This window comes from Magnolia sinica, chromosome 4, assembly GCF_029962835.1.
Source record: "Magnolia sinica isolate HGM2019 chromosome 4, MsV1, whole genome shotgun sequence".
Taxonomy (NCBI): domain Eukaryota; kingdom Viridiplantae; phylum Streptophyta; class Magnoliopsida; order Magnoliales; family Magnoliaceae; genus Magnolia; species Magnolia sinica.
In genome coordinates, this window is record NC_080576.1 from 91597362 (window position 1) to 91609367 (window position 12006).

The window sequence follows — 12006 nt, forward strand, 5'->3', positions numbered from 1 at the left end:
GCCAGTTTGGCACGTTAACATCTTTTAGTTGCTCTGTAACATCCATCACACTCGGCTATCTTTTAGTTGCTTTTTTCTTTTCCTAACGGACGGGTCAACCTGGTTATACTTATACCAGACGACCCATTGAAATGTGTTGGCATGTGGTCCGGATTTTAAAATGGTGATCCTAACCCGTCAAGATGTGGCCCAACAAATAGACGGCTAACAAAGAAAAAAACAAAGCCCAAAAGATCTCATGCTCGAGCCAGCCAGAATCTCTCGAGCCCATCTCGGCCCGGTCCAGGCTCTCTCTCTTCTCAACCGTCTATTCCTGGGCCACAAATATAAAGATTTGTACAACTCTACACAAAAGATCCCTCGGCCATACTCCATCCACGATGAGCTGCATCAGACAAATGGGGTGGATTACCAAATTACAGGCCCCACTAGTGAGAATCGGAAACACGTGTATGCTGTGCGAAGACTATCCTCTCCGTCCTTAGTACCAAAAGCGTAGAGGACCCTTTTCCGTCCGCCAAAAGAGCGACGCCTCAGTACCGCTTCTCTCTCTACTGAAGCAGCAGCAGCAGCAGCAGCAGAAGCAGAAGCGCAGACACGCCAGTGGTGAGTAATTTTACAAATTCCATGGAAGTCTCTTCTTTCTCCTCTTCACACGAAAAACCCCAATAACGATATTATTGTTGTTGTTGTTGATTATTGTCGTTGTTGCTGTGTTGTGGATGAATGAATAGAAACACGAAATCTGTTTTGATTTCGGTGGGCGTTTGGCTGTCTCATTTTCGGAATCGGTGGATTTTATTTCTTGCTTGATTTGTTTTCATCTCTTTCTTTGGCAGTGTATGAGAATCCCTAGTGGAGAAACTTCATCGTCTCTTTATATCTGTTGCTGAGTGTTAGATGGGGGCTCTCGCTCCTTTTCCTCCTTGGATACCGGAAGATGATCTCTTGCTGAAGAATGCGGTTGAGGTAGCGTTTACTCCCTTTTCGAATGCTTTCGAGCTCATGTGGTGCTTTTTCATGTCGTTCTCATGTTGAAAGTAGCTCTAGATTTTATGACGGTTAGCTTTTATGTTGAGGAATCATGTGATTTTCAAGCCTTAATCTGTCCAAGTTGGGTGTATGCGTCGGTTAGCCAGAATGTTGATCTGACGGCCATGGTGTGGATAGACCATGCCCTACAATCTCCCAGGTTTTAAGATCATTGCCATTGGAACTTGGGGTTGAATGTGAATGGTTGTTGCATCTGCTTCTTAACCATTTACGCTAGGCTGTATTTTGGAGGGTGTCTCCATCCATGGTGCGGCCCATTAGATACATTGTCTGAATTGTTGAGAAATGGGTCCTGCTTGCTCAAACTTAAGGCTCAAGGATACTGTGGTTGTCCTCAGCTCAAGTATCATGTAACTCCTATTTGTCATCCGTCTTACCAAGTGGTGGTGATCTCACCAATTCGTCTTGATGTGATATTGAGCGTTTGCTATTAGAGCATCGTGCTCTATGCATGGCGTTTCGAGGTTTGGACACGATACATGTATCATTTACCTACTATGAAAAATGTGGGTTTCTTATTGTTTTGATGAATGGATAATTTTATTAAAAGAAAGGGAAAATAAGATAATAGTGAAGCTACAAGCTGCAGCAAAATGACTAGTACAGACATCTGAAATCATTAGCTCCTCTTTCAAAACACCCACTCTAGCCAATTGATCAGTAATAATGTTCTCTTCCCTTTTGACTAAATGGGTGGAAGCCGGCCCAGAGGAGAAAATATCTACTGCCTCATCCAGCATATTCGTATACTCCCATGGATAAAGCTCGGAGGAAAGCCACTGAAACACAAAACTCGATTTGCTCTCTGCAATCAGTGGGAGAAGCTTCTTGATTCTAACCAGCTGTAGACCACTTGTCAGCAGTATAGCTTTGGCAAAATTTGATCATTGGGTTCCTGCTGGACCTGAGAAACAGAGGATGATCCAGCCCTCCCCCGCTGTCCCTAATGACACCTCCAAAATAGGCTGGGCCTGGACTGTGAGGGATGATCCATCAAAATTGAGCTATCAAACTTGGGTTTCTTGTTAAGCTCTCTGTTTTGGTAGACTATCTAAAGTTGTCAAGCTCATTACTTCTGTCATTGCACATACATATGGGGCCCTGCTATCAATGAGCCATACCCCAAAAGTCAAATTGGTCAAATAATCCAAGCCACCAATTGAGGGACTTCCCTTTGTATGTGGACCGTTGATTGGACAACTTTTTCCTAACCGCCCATTAGTAACTATCAAGATATTAAGTGATGATATTGATTACCTTATTGGCTGATACGGCCCTGTAATAATCCTTTTTTTGAGAAAATCTAAAAAATTATTGGCAAAATTCTAAAAAATTAAAGACCCCAAATGTGTTCTTTTTTTGGTTTTGGAAATGTTTTTGATGGTGTAACAAGCCATCCTTTGGTAAGAATGTTGTCTATTTTGCTGTTTCAGCTTTACCTGCCTGAAAGTCGATGCATAATTGTAGGATCCTTCTAACTAGGTGCTGCTCTTGCTTTGAATCCCCGCTTTGGACTCTTGCTCCCGCTTCCTACCTATTTATACTTGTGTACATTCTGAAAGATATGCTTCCCAGCTCCCATACTTGAATTTGTTGCTGCTTCACTTCATACTTCGTGCAACTATAAATCGACTTAATAGGGGCCCTAATCGAACACAAATCAAGCATGATTTGGTGGATTGGGGTCCTTAAAAATAAATACAACAAAAAGAAGATGGAAAGATGGAAAAAAATGATGGTTCACCCCTTCTTTTGATCTAGTTTAAAATTAGCTTCTAACCTTCCTTCGTGGTTGAAATGAAGCAAGAAGTGAAAAATGAGAGAAAATGGAAATAAAAGTTTCCAAAATGGGCTCTTTGTGGCCGTATTTGCCTAGTAATGGTGCTAATATGGGATGTATGGATCCATATCGGCCAATATGGGCCAATATGACCCCCTTTTTTTTTTGCATAATGGACCGGTTCACCCTATCATATAATGGGGGTGACCGTTTCCTTTCCTTATTGGCAAATACAGTACTTAACCATTATGGGGAGCATCCCTCAAATTGGTGGCTTGGGTCATCCGACTAGCTGTCATATGAAATCTCTCCTGCAGTTTGATTGGTATGAGGCAATCACACAAACCTTCAGAGGAACATTTCCACTTCATCCACCTAGCTCTAATTCTATGAGCAACATCCATCTCAATCTCTTTGTTCTTATGAATTGTTACCCAAGATATTGGAAGTGGTCACTTTGGCGTACTTCTTGGCCATCAATCTTAACCAATTCCTCATTTCCACTCCTATTATTAATAAAATTGCATATCATTCACTTTGTTTTTGTGTAGCTAATTTTAAACCCTTTATGTTCTAAAGCATCCTTCCTTAGTTCTAGGCTTCTAGCTTTGTGTTTACTCCTCTCTTGCCTCGTCAATCAAAACTATGTCGTTTGCAAACAGTGTACACCACATGACTTCTTCTTGTAAATGGCTAGTTAAGTCCTCCATAATCAATGCCAAAAGATACAGACTCAACTCTGACCCCTGGATCCTTTGTTTTAGATGATTATGTTGCTTTTTTTTTTTAAAAAAAAAATTATTATTTTTATCCATCACACTCGGCTATCTTTTAGTTGCTTTTTTCTTTTCCTAACGGACGGGTCAACCTGGTTATACTTATACCAGACGACCCATTGAAATGTGTTGGCATGTGGTCCGGATTTTAAAATGGTGATCCTAACCCGTCAAGATGTGGCCCAACAAATAGACGGCTAACAAAGAAAAAAACAAAGCCCAAAAGATCTCATGCTCGAGCCAGCCAGAATCTCTCGAGCCCATCTCGGCCCGGTCCAGGCTCTCTCTCTTCTCAACCGTCTATTCCTGGGCCACAAATATAAAGATTTGTACAACTCTACACAAAAGATCCCTCGGCCATACTCCATCCACGATGAGCTGCATCAGACAAATGGGGTGGATTACCAAATTACAGGCCCCACTAGTGAGAATCGGAAACACGTGTATGCTGTGCGAAGACTATCCTCTCCGTCCTTAGTACCAAAAGCGTAGAGGACCCTTTTCCGTCCGCCAAAAGAGCGACGCCTCAGTACCGCTTCTCTCTCTACTGAAGCAGCAGCAGCAGCAGCAGCAGAAGCAGAAGCGCAGACACGCCAGTGGTGAGTAATTTTACAAATTCCATGGAAGTCTCTTCTTTCTCCTCTTCACACGAAAAACCCCAATAACGATATTATTGTTGTTGTTGTTGATTATTGTCGTTGTTGCTGTGTTGTGGATGAATGAATAGAAACACGAAATCTGTTTTGATTTCGGTGGGCGTTTGGCTGTCTCATTTTCGGAATCGGTGGATTTTATTTCTTGCTTGATTTGTTTTCATCTCTTTCTTTGGCAGTGTATGAGAATCCCTAGTGGAGAAACTTCATCGTCTCTTTATATCTGTTGCTGAGTGTTAGATGGGGGCTCTCGCTCCTTTTCCTCCTTGGATACCGGAAGATGATCTCTTGCTGAAGAATGCGGTTGAGGTAGCGTTTACTCCCTTTTCGAATGCTTTCGAGCTCATGTGGTGCTTTTTCATGTCGTTCTCATGTTGAAAGTAGCTCTAGATTTTATGACGGTTAGCTTTTATGTTGAGGAATCATGTGATTTTCAAGCCTTAATCTGTCCAAGTTGGGTGTATGCGTCGGTTAGCCAGAATGTTGATCTGACGGCCATGGTGTGGATAGACCATGCCCTACAATCTCCCAGGTTTTAAGATCATTGCCATTGGAACTTGGGGTTGAATGTGAATGGTTGTTGCATCTGCTTCTTAACCATTTACGCTAGGCTGTATTTTGGAGGGTGTCTCCATCCATGGTGCGGCCCATTAGATACATTGTCTGAATTGTTGAGAAATGGGTCCTGCTTGCTCAAACTTAAGGCTCAAGGATACTGTGGTTGTCCTCAGCTCAAGTATCATGTAACTCCTATTTGTCATCCGTCTTACCAAGTGGTGGTGATCTCACCAATTCGTCTTGATGTGATATTGAGCGTTTGCTATTAGAGCATCGTGCTCTATGCATGGCGTTTCGAGGTTTGGACACGATACATGTATCATTTACCTACTATGAAAAATGTGGGTTTCTTATTGTTTTGATGAATGGATAATTTTATTAAAAGAAAGGGAAAATAAGATAATAGTGAAGCTACAAGCTGCAGCAAAATGACTAGTACAGACATCTGAAATCATTAGCTCCTCTTTCAAAACACCCACTCTAGCCAATTGATCAGTAATAATGTTCTCTTCCCTTTTGACTAAATGGGTGGAAGCCGGCCCAGAGGAGAAAATATCTACTGCCTCATCCAGCATATTCGTATACTCCCATGGATAAAGCTCGGAGGAAAGCCACTGAAACACAAAACTCGATTTGGTCTCTGCAATCAGTGGGAGAAGCTTCTTGATTCTAACCAGCTGTAGACCACTTGTCAGCAGTATAGCTTTGGCAAAATTTGATCATTGGGTTCCTGCTGGACCTGAGAAACAGAGGATGATCCAGCCCTCCCCCGCTGTCCCTAATGACACCTCCAAAATAGGCTGGGCCTGGACTGTGAGGGATGATCCATCAAAATTGAGCTATCAAACTTGGGTTTCTTGTTAAGCTCTCTGTTTTGGTAGACTATCTAAAGTTGTCAAGCTCATTACTTCTGTCATTGCACATACATATGGGGCCCTGCTATCAATGAGCCATACCCCAAAAGTCAAATTGGTCAAATAATCCAAGCCACCAATTGAGGGACTTCCCTTTGTATGTGGACCGTTGATTGGACAACTTTTTCCTAACCGCCCATTAGTAACTATCAAGATATTAAGTGATGATATTGATTACCTTATTGGCTGATACGGCCCTGTAATAATCCTTTTTTTGAGAAAATCTAAAAAATTATTGGCAAAATTCTAAAAAATTAAAGACCCCAAATGTGTTCTTTTTTTGGTTTTGGAAATGTTTTTGATGGTGTAACAAGCCATCCTTTGGTAAGAATGTTGTCTATTTTGCTGTTTCAGCTTTACCTGCCTGAAAGTCGATGCATAATTGTAGGATCCTTCTAACTAGGTGCTGCTCTTGCTTTGAATCCCCGCTTTGGACTCTTGCTCCCGCTTCCTACCTATTTATACTTGTGTACATTCTGAAAGATATGCTTCCCAGCTCCCATACTTGAATTTGTTGCTGCTTCACTTCATACTTCGTGCAACTATAAATCGACTTAATAGGGGCCCTAATCGAACACAAATCAAGCATGATTTGGTGGATTGGGGTCCTTAAAAATAAATACAACAAAAAGAAGATGGAAAGATGGAAAAAAATGATGGTTCACCCCTTCTTTTGATCTAGTTTAAAATTAGCTTCTAACCTTCCTTCGTGGTTGAAATGAAGCAAGAAGTGAAAAATGAGAGAAAATGGAAATAAAAGTTTCCAAAATGGGCTCTTTGTGGCCGTATTTGCCTAGTAATGGTGCTAATATGGGATGTATGGATCCATATCGGCCAATATGGGCCAATATGACCCCCTTTTTTTTTTGCATAATGGACCGGTTCACCCTATCATATAATGGGGGTGACCGTTTCCTTTCCTTATTGGCAAATACAGTACTTAACCATTATGGGGAGCATCCCTCAAATTGGTGGCTTGGGTCATCCGACTAGCTGTCATATGAAATCTCTCCTGCAGTTTGATTGGTATGAGGCAATCACACAAACCTTCAGAGGAACATTTCCACTTCATCCACCTAGCTCTAATTCTATGAGCAACATCCATCTCAATCTCTTTGTTCTTATGAATTGTTACCCAAGATATTGGAAGTGGTCACTTTGGCGTACTTCTTGGCCATCAATCTTAACCAATTCCTCATTTCCACTCCTATTATTAATAAAATTGCATATCATTCACTTTGTTTTTGTGTAGCTAATTTTAAACCCTTTATGTTCTAAAGCATCCTTCCTTAGTTCTAGGCTTCTAGCTTTGTGTTTACTCCTCTCTTGCCTCGTCAATCAAAACTATGTCGTTTGCAAACAGTGTACACCACATGACTTCTTCTTGTAAATGGCTAGTTAAGTCCTCCATAATCAATGCCAAAAGATACAGACTCAACTCTGACCCCTGGATCCTTTGTTTTAGATGATTATGTTGCTTTTTTTTTTTAAAAAAAAAATTATTATTTTTTTTATTTTTTTTGTACTCCAAGAGGTTAGCTGGTGACTTTGGATGGTAAGGGCTTCAAATAGGACCCTATATGGTATGGCTTGTTTTTCCTTGATGCTACACTTTTGCCTCGTTTTTTTATTTTTTTCCTCATTGAGTTTGCTTGTGTCTCTCATAAATATAATTTAGTTGTTTAATACTCTTTGTTCTTACTTATCATAGTGTGGGGTCCCAGGGTTATGATTCGATGCAAGGGCCTGTTTGGCTCAAATCACTGTAATTGGGAGTCGCCACTAGCCCCTATGAGTCGATGCGTGGAGAGAGCTAGAACTATAAGAGAATCAAATGAATCTATCTCCAATATCATTGATCTAACCCAAGATCTAAGTAAGGGATTCGGTTACAAGAGAAGGGGTCAGGCACCTCCTCTTACCTGTATACACAGTCTCCACACTAAGAAATACAAACAACAGAGAAAATTTTGCAAATTTCAATGCATTTAACATGAATCGAATATAGTGAATGGATACAAGTAACAAATGGAAGAAAAAAAGAAAAAGAAAACGGGGCTCTAGGATATATTTTTGGCCTTGATCTTACTCTTTAATTAGCAATTTGGCTCCAATTAAGCTAAAATGGTCTTATCCTTGGTGTCTTGGGGGCGATTTCAATATCATTAGATTCTCTTTCGAAAAAGCCAACGGGGGTCGTATCTCTGAGTGTATGAAATGCTTCTTTGATTGGGTGGGAGACGATAACCTTATCGATCTTCCTTTGCTGGATGCCAGATTTACCCGTTCCAATGATCAATTGCCCCCAATCATGTCGCGCTTGGATCAATTCTTGGTTTCCACTTCTTGGATGGATGCTTTCTAGTTTGTTTCTCAATGGTGCATCCCCAAGCTGTCTCAGACCATTGTCCCATTCTTTTAGATGCAACAGAGGAAAGTTGGGGCCTTAAACCCTCTAGATTTGAGCTTTCATGGTTGAAAGTTGAAGGTTTTTGTTCATCAGTTTCTTGTTGTTGGGAGTCCTTTAATATCTTCGGCAGCTCAAGTTTGGTCCTCAATCGGAAACTCCATCTGCTCAAACTCAAAGCTTATTAAATGGAAACGTGAGACTCAAGATGACCTTGAGGTTGCTGCCTCTAATGCACTTTTAGCCATGCATTTGTTAGATTTGTAGGAGGAATCGTCCCCCCTATTGGTGGAGGACAATCGGAAAAGGGAGAAGCGAAGGGAAATCTAACCAAACAAATTGAAATCCAATGGAGGCAAAGATCCTAATCCATTTGTCTAAAGGAGGGTAATAAAAACACGCAATACTTTCATGCAATTGCCATTGCTAGATCTCGACCGACCAAGATAAGTTCTATTTTTGTTAATGGTTCTTCCATTGACGGCAAGGATCAAGTATGCAATCACATAACTTCCTTCTTCACTACTTTGTTTTCTGTTGAGCACTGGACTAGGCCCAAATTAGATAACCTTGATTTTCAACAAAGTTCTGTCGAGGACGCTTCAATGCTTTCATCTCCTTTCTTTGAGGAAGAGATTAAGTTTGCACTTTTTTCCCTTGGCAGAGATAAAGTGCCTGGTCTTGATGGTTTTCCTCTTGCGTTCTTTCAATCATTTTGGGATACTGTTAAAAAAGACTTGGTGAATTTTATCTCCGACTTTCATTACTTAGGATCTATCTCTCGTGCTATGGGTGCTTCTTTTATTGCTTTGATCCTGAAGCTTGATGGAGCGTCTAGGTTAATTTTTTTTGGCCAATTAGTTTGCTCGACCCTGCTTATGAAATTTTAGCTAAAATACTTGCCTCCAGACTTAGGCATGTTCTTTCTAAGGTGATTTCTGAGGCACAAGGTGCCTTCTTGGCCAATAGACAAATTCTTGACTATGTCCTCTTAGCCCATGAATGTATTGATTCCAAATTTAGAGAGGGTCGAGAAGGTTTAGTTTACGAATTAGACATTGAAAAAGCGTTTGACCGCGTCAATCGAGACTATCTTGATTACATTCTATGTTGGTTCAGCTTCAGCTTAAAATTGAGATCGTGGATTCTAACTTGCATCTCTTTTGCTCACTTCTTTGTTTTCGTGAACGGCTCACCGAAGGACTTCTTCCACTCTTCTAGAGGCCTTAGGCAGGGGGGTCTTCTCTCCCCCTTTTTGTTTGTTATTACTGTGGAAGGGTTGAGTAAGATTTTGATTAAGGGCAAGTCTATAGGTCTTTTCAGTGGTTTCAAAGTGGCTTGTAAACCCATATTTAATTTGTTGACGATACTCTTCTCTTTTGTCAAGCCTTAGTCAAGGCTGTTGCTAATCTTCAAAAAATTGTACGGTGTTTGGAAGCTATCTTGGGTCTCAAAATTAATCTTTTCAAAGCGAGATGCTTGGCATTAATTTTCCATATGATTGTGTTTGGCTGCAAAGCTGGATCTTTCCCTTCTACTTACCTTGGCCTCCCTCTCTACATTGGCAAGCTTACCAATCACCTCTGGGATGTGGTTATTGCGAGAATTGAACGAATACTCTCTCGCCAGAAAGGCAAATATCTTTCGGGGGCTGGCTTGCCCTGATTAAAACTTCTCTCTCTAATCTCCCCTCCTACTTCTTGTCCCTGTTTCGTTGTCCTAAAGCCATCATCTCTAGAATTGATAAGCTTAGGAGAGATTTCCTTTGGAACGAAAATTCTGACAGCAACAAATAGCATCTCCTAAGCTAGCATGAAGTCTGCAAACCCTATGTTGAAGGATGTGTTGGCATTTTGATTAGATATAAACTCAGCCCTTCTTGGTAAATGGCTTTGGTGTTTTGGTAAGGAAATTGGCTCTTGGTGGAGAGATATTGTTGCTTGTAAATATGACCTTGAGGATGGACATTGGTTCTTGAAGCTTCCTCTCTCTACAGAGCTTCCACTGTATAGAAAGCCATTATGAATCTTAAACCTCAATTTATGGGTGGCATTTCTTTTAGCCTTGTGAATGGATTTGGAATCATATTCTGGTTGGATAGATGGATTCTAGATAGCCCCCTAGTCTCTGTCTTCCCTAGCCTAGTTGGAATTAGTTCCAATTTGTCCATCCCTATTGCTAATTGCTTCTGAGCTCTTGGTTCAGGTGCTTTGTGTCCCCCTTGTAGAAGACCCTTAGCTGAGACTGAATTTGCTGCGCTTCTGGAGCTCCTTAAGTTGCTTTAGGGAGTTTAGCCTGCCCCTGGATCTTCAGACTCGCTAGTTTGAAGACATTCAACATTAGGAGTCTTCACTTGTAGATCTTTCTCATGTATTATCTACAAGAGGCTGGTGGAGCACACCTCGTTTCCATCCTTCTTTTGGAATCACGGCAACCCTCTGACGGTGGCAAACTGTACTTGGCTCCTATATAGAGGTAGGTGTCTCATAATTGATAAGTTGCGTTGTAGGGGCATGATTCTCATCAATGTCTGCATCCTCTGCATGGCTAATGAGGAATCTATCAGCCACTTATTCCTCCATTGCTCTTACGCTTCTATTATCTGGTCGTGGATCTTCCTCAAGTTTCACATTGTTTGTGTCCTACCAAGCACCGTGCTTGGTTTGCTGTCCTCTTGGCGTGGTTTGGATGAAGGCAACAGGGACTTCCAAGCAATTAGGCATCTAGCTATCTTAGTTTCTTTTTACGAGATTTGGAAAGAGAGGAGCCATCGAACTTTCTCCAATTGTTCGGCTCCCCCTTCTAGAATTCTAGAGCCAATCTTTCTGGACATCAAGGATCGGGTGACCAATCTCAGGCTGGAGGATGAATCGATGGTTTCTCAGTTCCTGGACTAGTTGCCGGCTGCTCTCCTCTTATGCTTTCTAGGCCCTTGGTGTCTTTTGTTTTTGTTCTATTTTCTGTTTAGTTTCGAGTTGTATAGTTTTCCTAGGTCTCTCTCTCTCTCTCTCTCTCTCTTCCTTTTTTGGTATAGTTTTTGGCTTTGTCTGGTTATTTTTGTGTTGGAATTTGGCTTGTCGAGAGAGAACTCATGTCGGAGCAATTCACATTGAGTCTCTCCCTTATGATCAAATTCTAGCTTTTCTTTACCTCCATAGTTCCTTTCTCTCTTCCTCTCTTAACTCCATAATCTCTAATCTTTAGGTAGGTTCTCATTGCAGGAGACATTAAAAAAAGGTTCTCATCATATGAAAGTTTGGAAATCCAAAAGCCACCTTTTGTAGTTCCAAAAGCCTTCTCTTGTTGACTTCTCTTCCAATGGGGTTTTGGAATGACAATATGCAAGATAGAAGAATATGAGAGGTGTTTAAAAAGGTATTGTCCAAATCGGGAAATTTATTCTCAGTGTTCGTGTTATCGACGAATCGTAGATAATATCAACGATAATATCGGTGTTGTAACACCAACGACACTGAAAACCCATTAATTTGTTTCTCTACTAGATATCGAGGATATTTTTGTTATCTCAAGTTGTCGACGATAATGTTGACTGTCTGTGTAGGCAATATTGGTGTAAATACATTAAAAAAAGCTTTCATTCGATTTTTTTAAAAAGATATATGTGAGAGAGATTTTTAGTATCTGTGGAGGAGGATTGGTTGATTGAAACTAGTGGGCCAATCACGGATTGATCGACAATCATGGCTGGTCCTCAACAAGTACGGAAAAATCTCAAAATTTCCTCTTTTTTCTTCTATTAGATGAGGGATTTCCTAAAATATAGAGATTTTGGCGGGTTTTTGGGAATTTCGGTGGATTTCTTGCGATAGTTGGATGGATTTTAAGGTTTTGAAAGCCCCATTCT

General features: G+C 40.9%; 1 protein-coding gene across 1 annotated transcript in view; it reads left to right on the forward strand.

Moving 5' to 3' along the window:
* The first annotated feature begins 4072 nt into the window (after positions 1-4072).
* Positions 4073-12006, forward strand: part of LOC131243375 (uncharacterized) — a 67466-nt gene continuing 59532 nt past the window's right edge. Inside the window, exons 1-2 of the mRNA XM_058242697.1 lie at positions 4073-4208; positions 4442-4571. Coding sequence (XP_058098680.1) covers positions 4503-4571 — 69 coding nt within the window. The 5' untranslated portion in view covers positions 4073-4208; positions 4442-4502. The remainder of the gene's footprint in view (positions 4209-4441; positions 4572-12006) is intronic.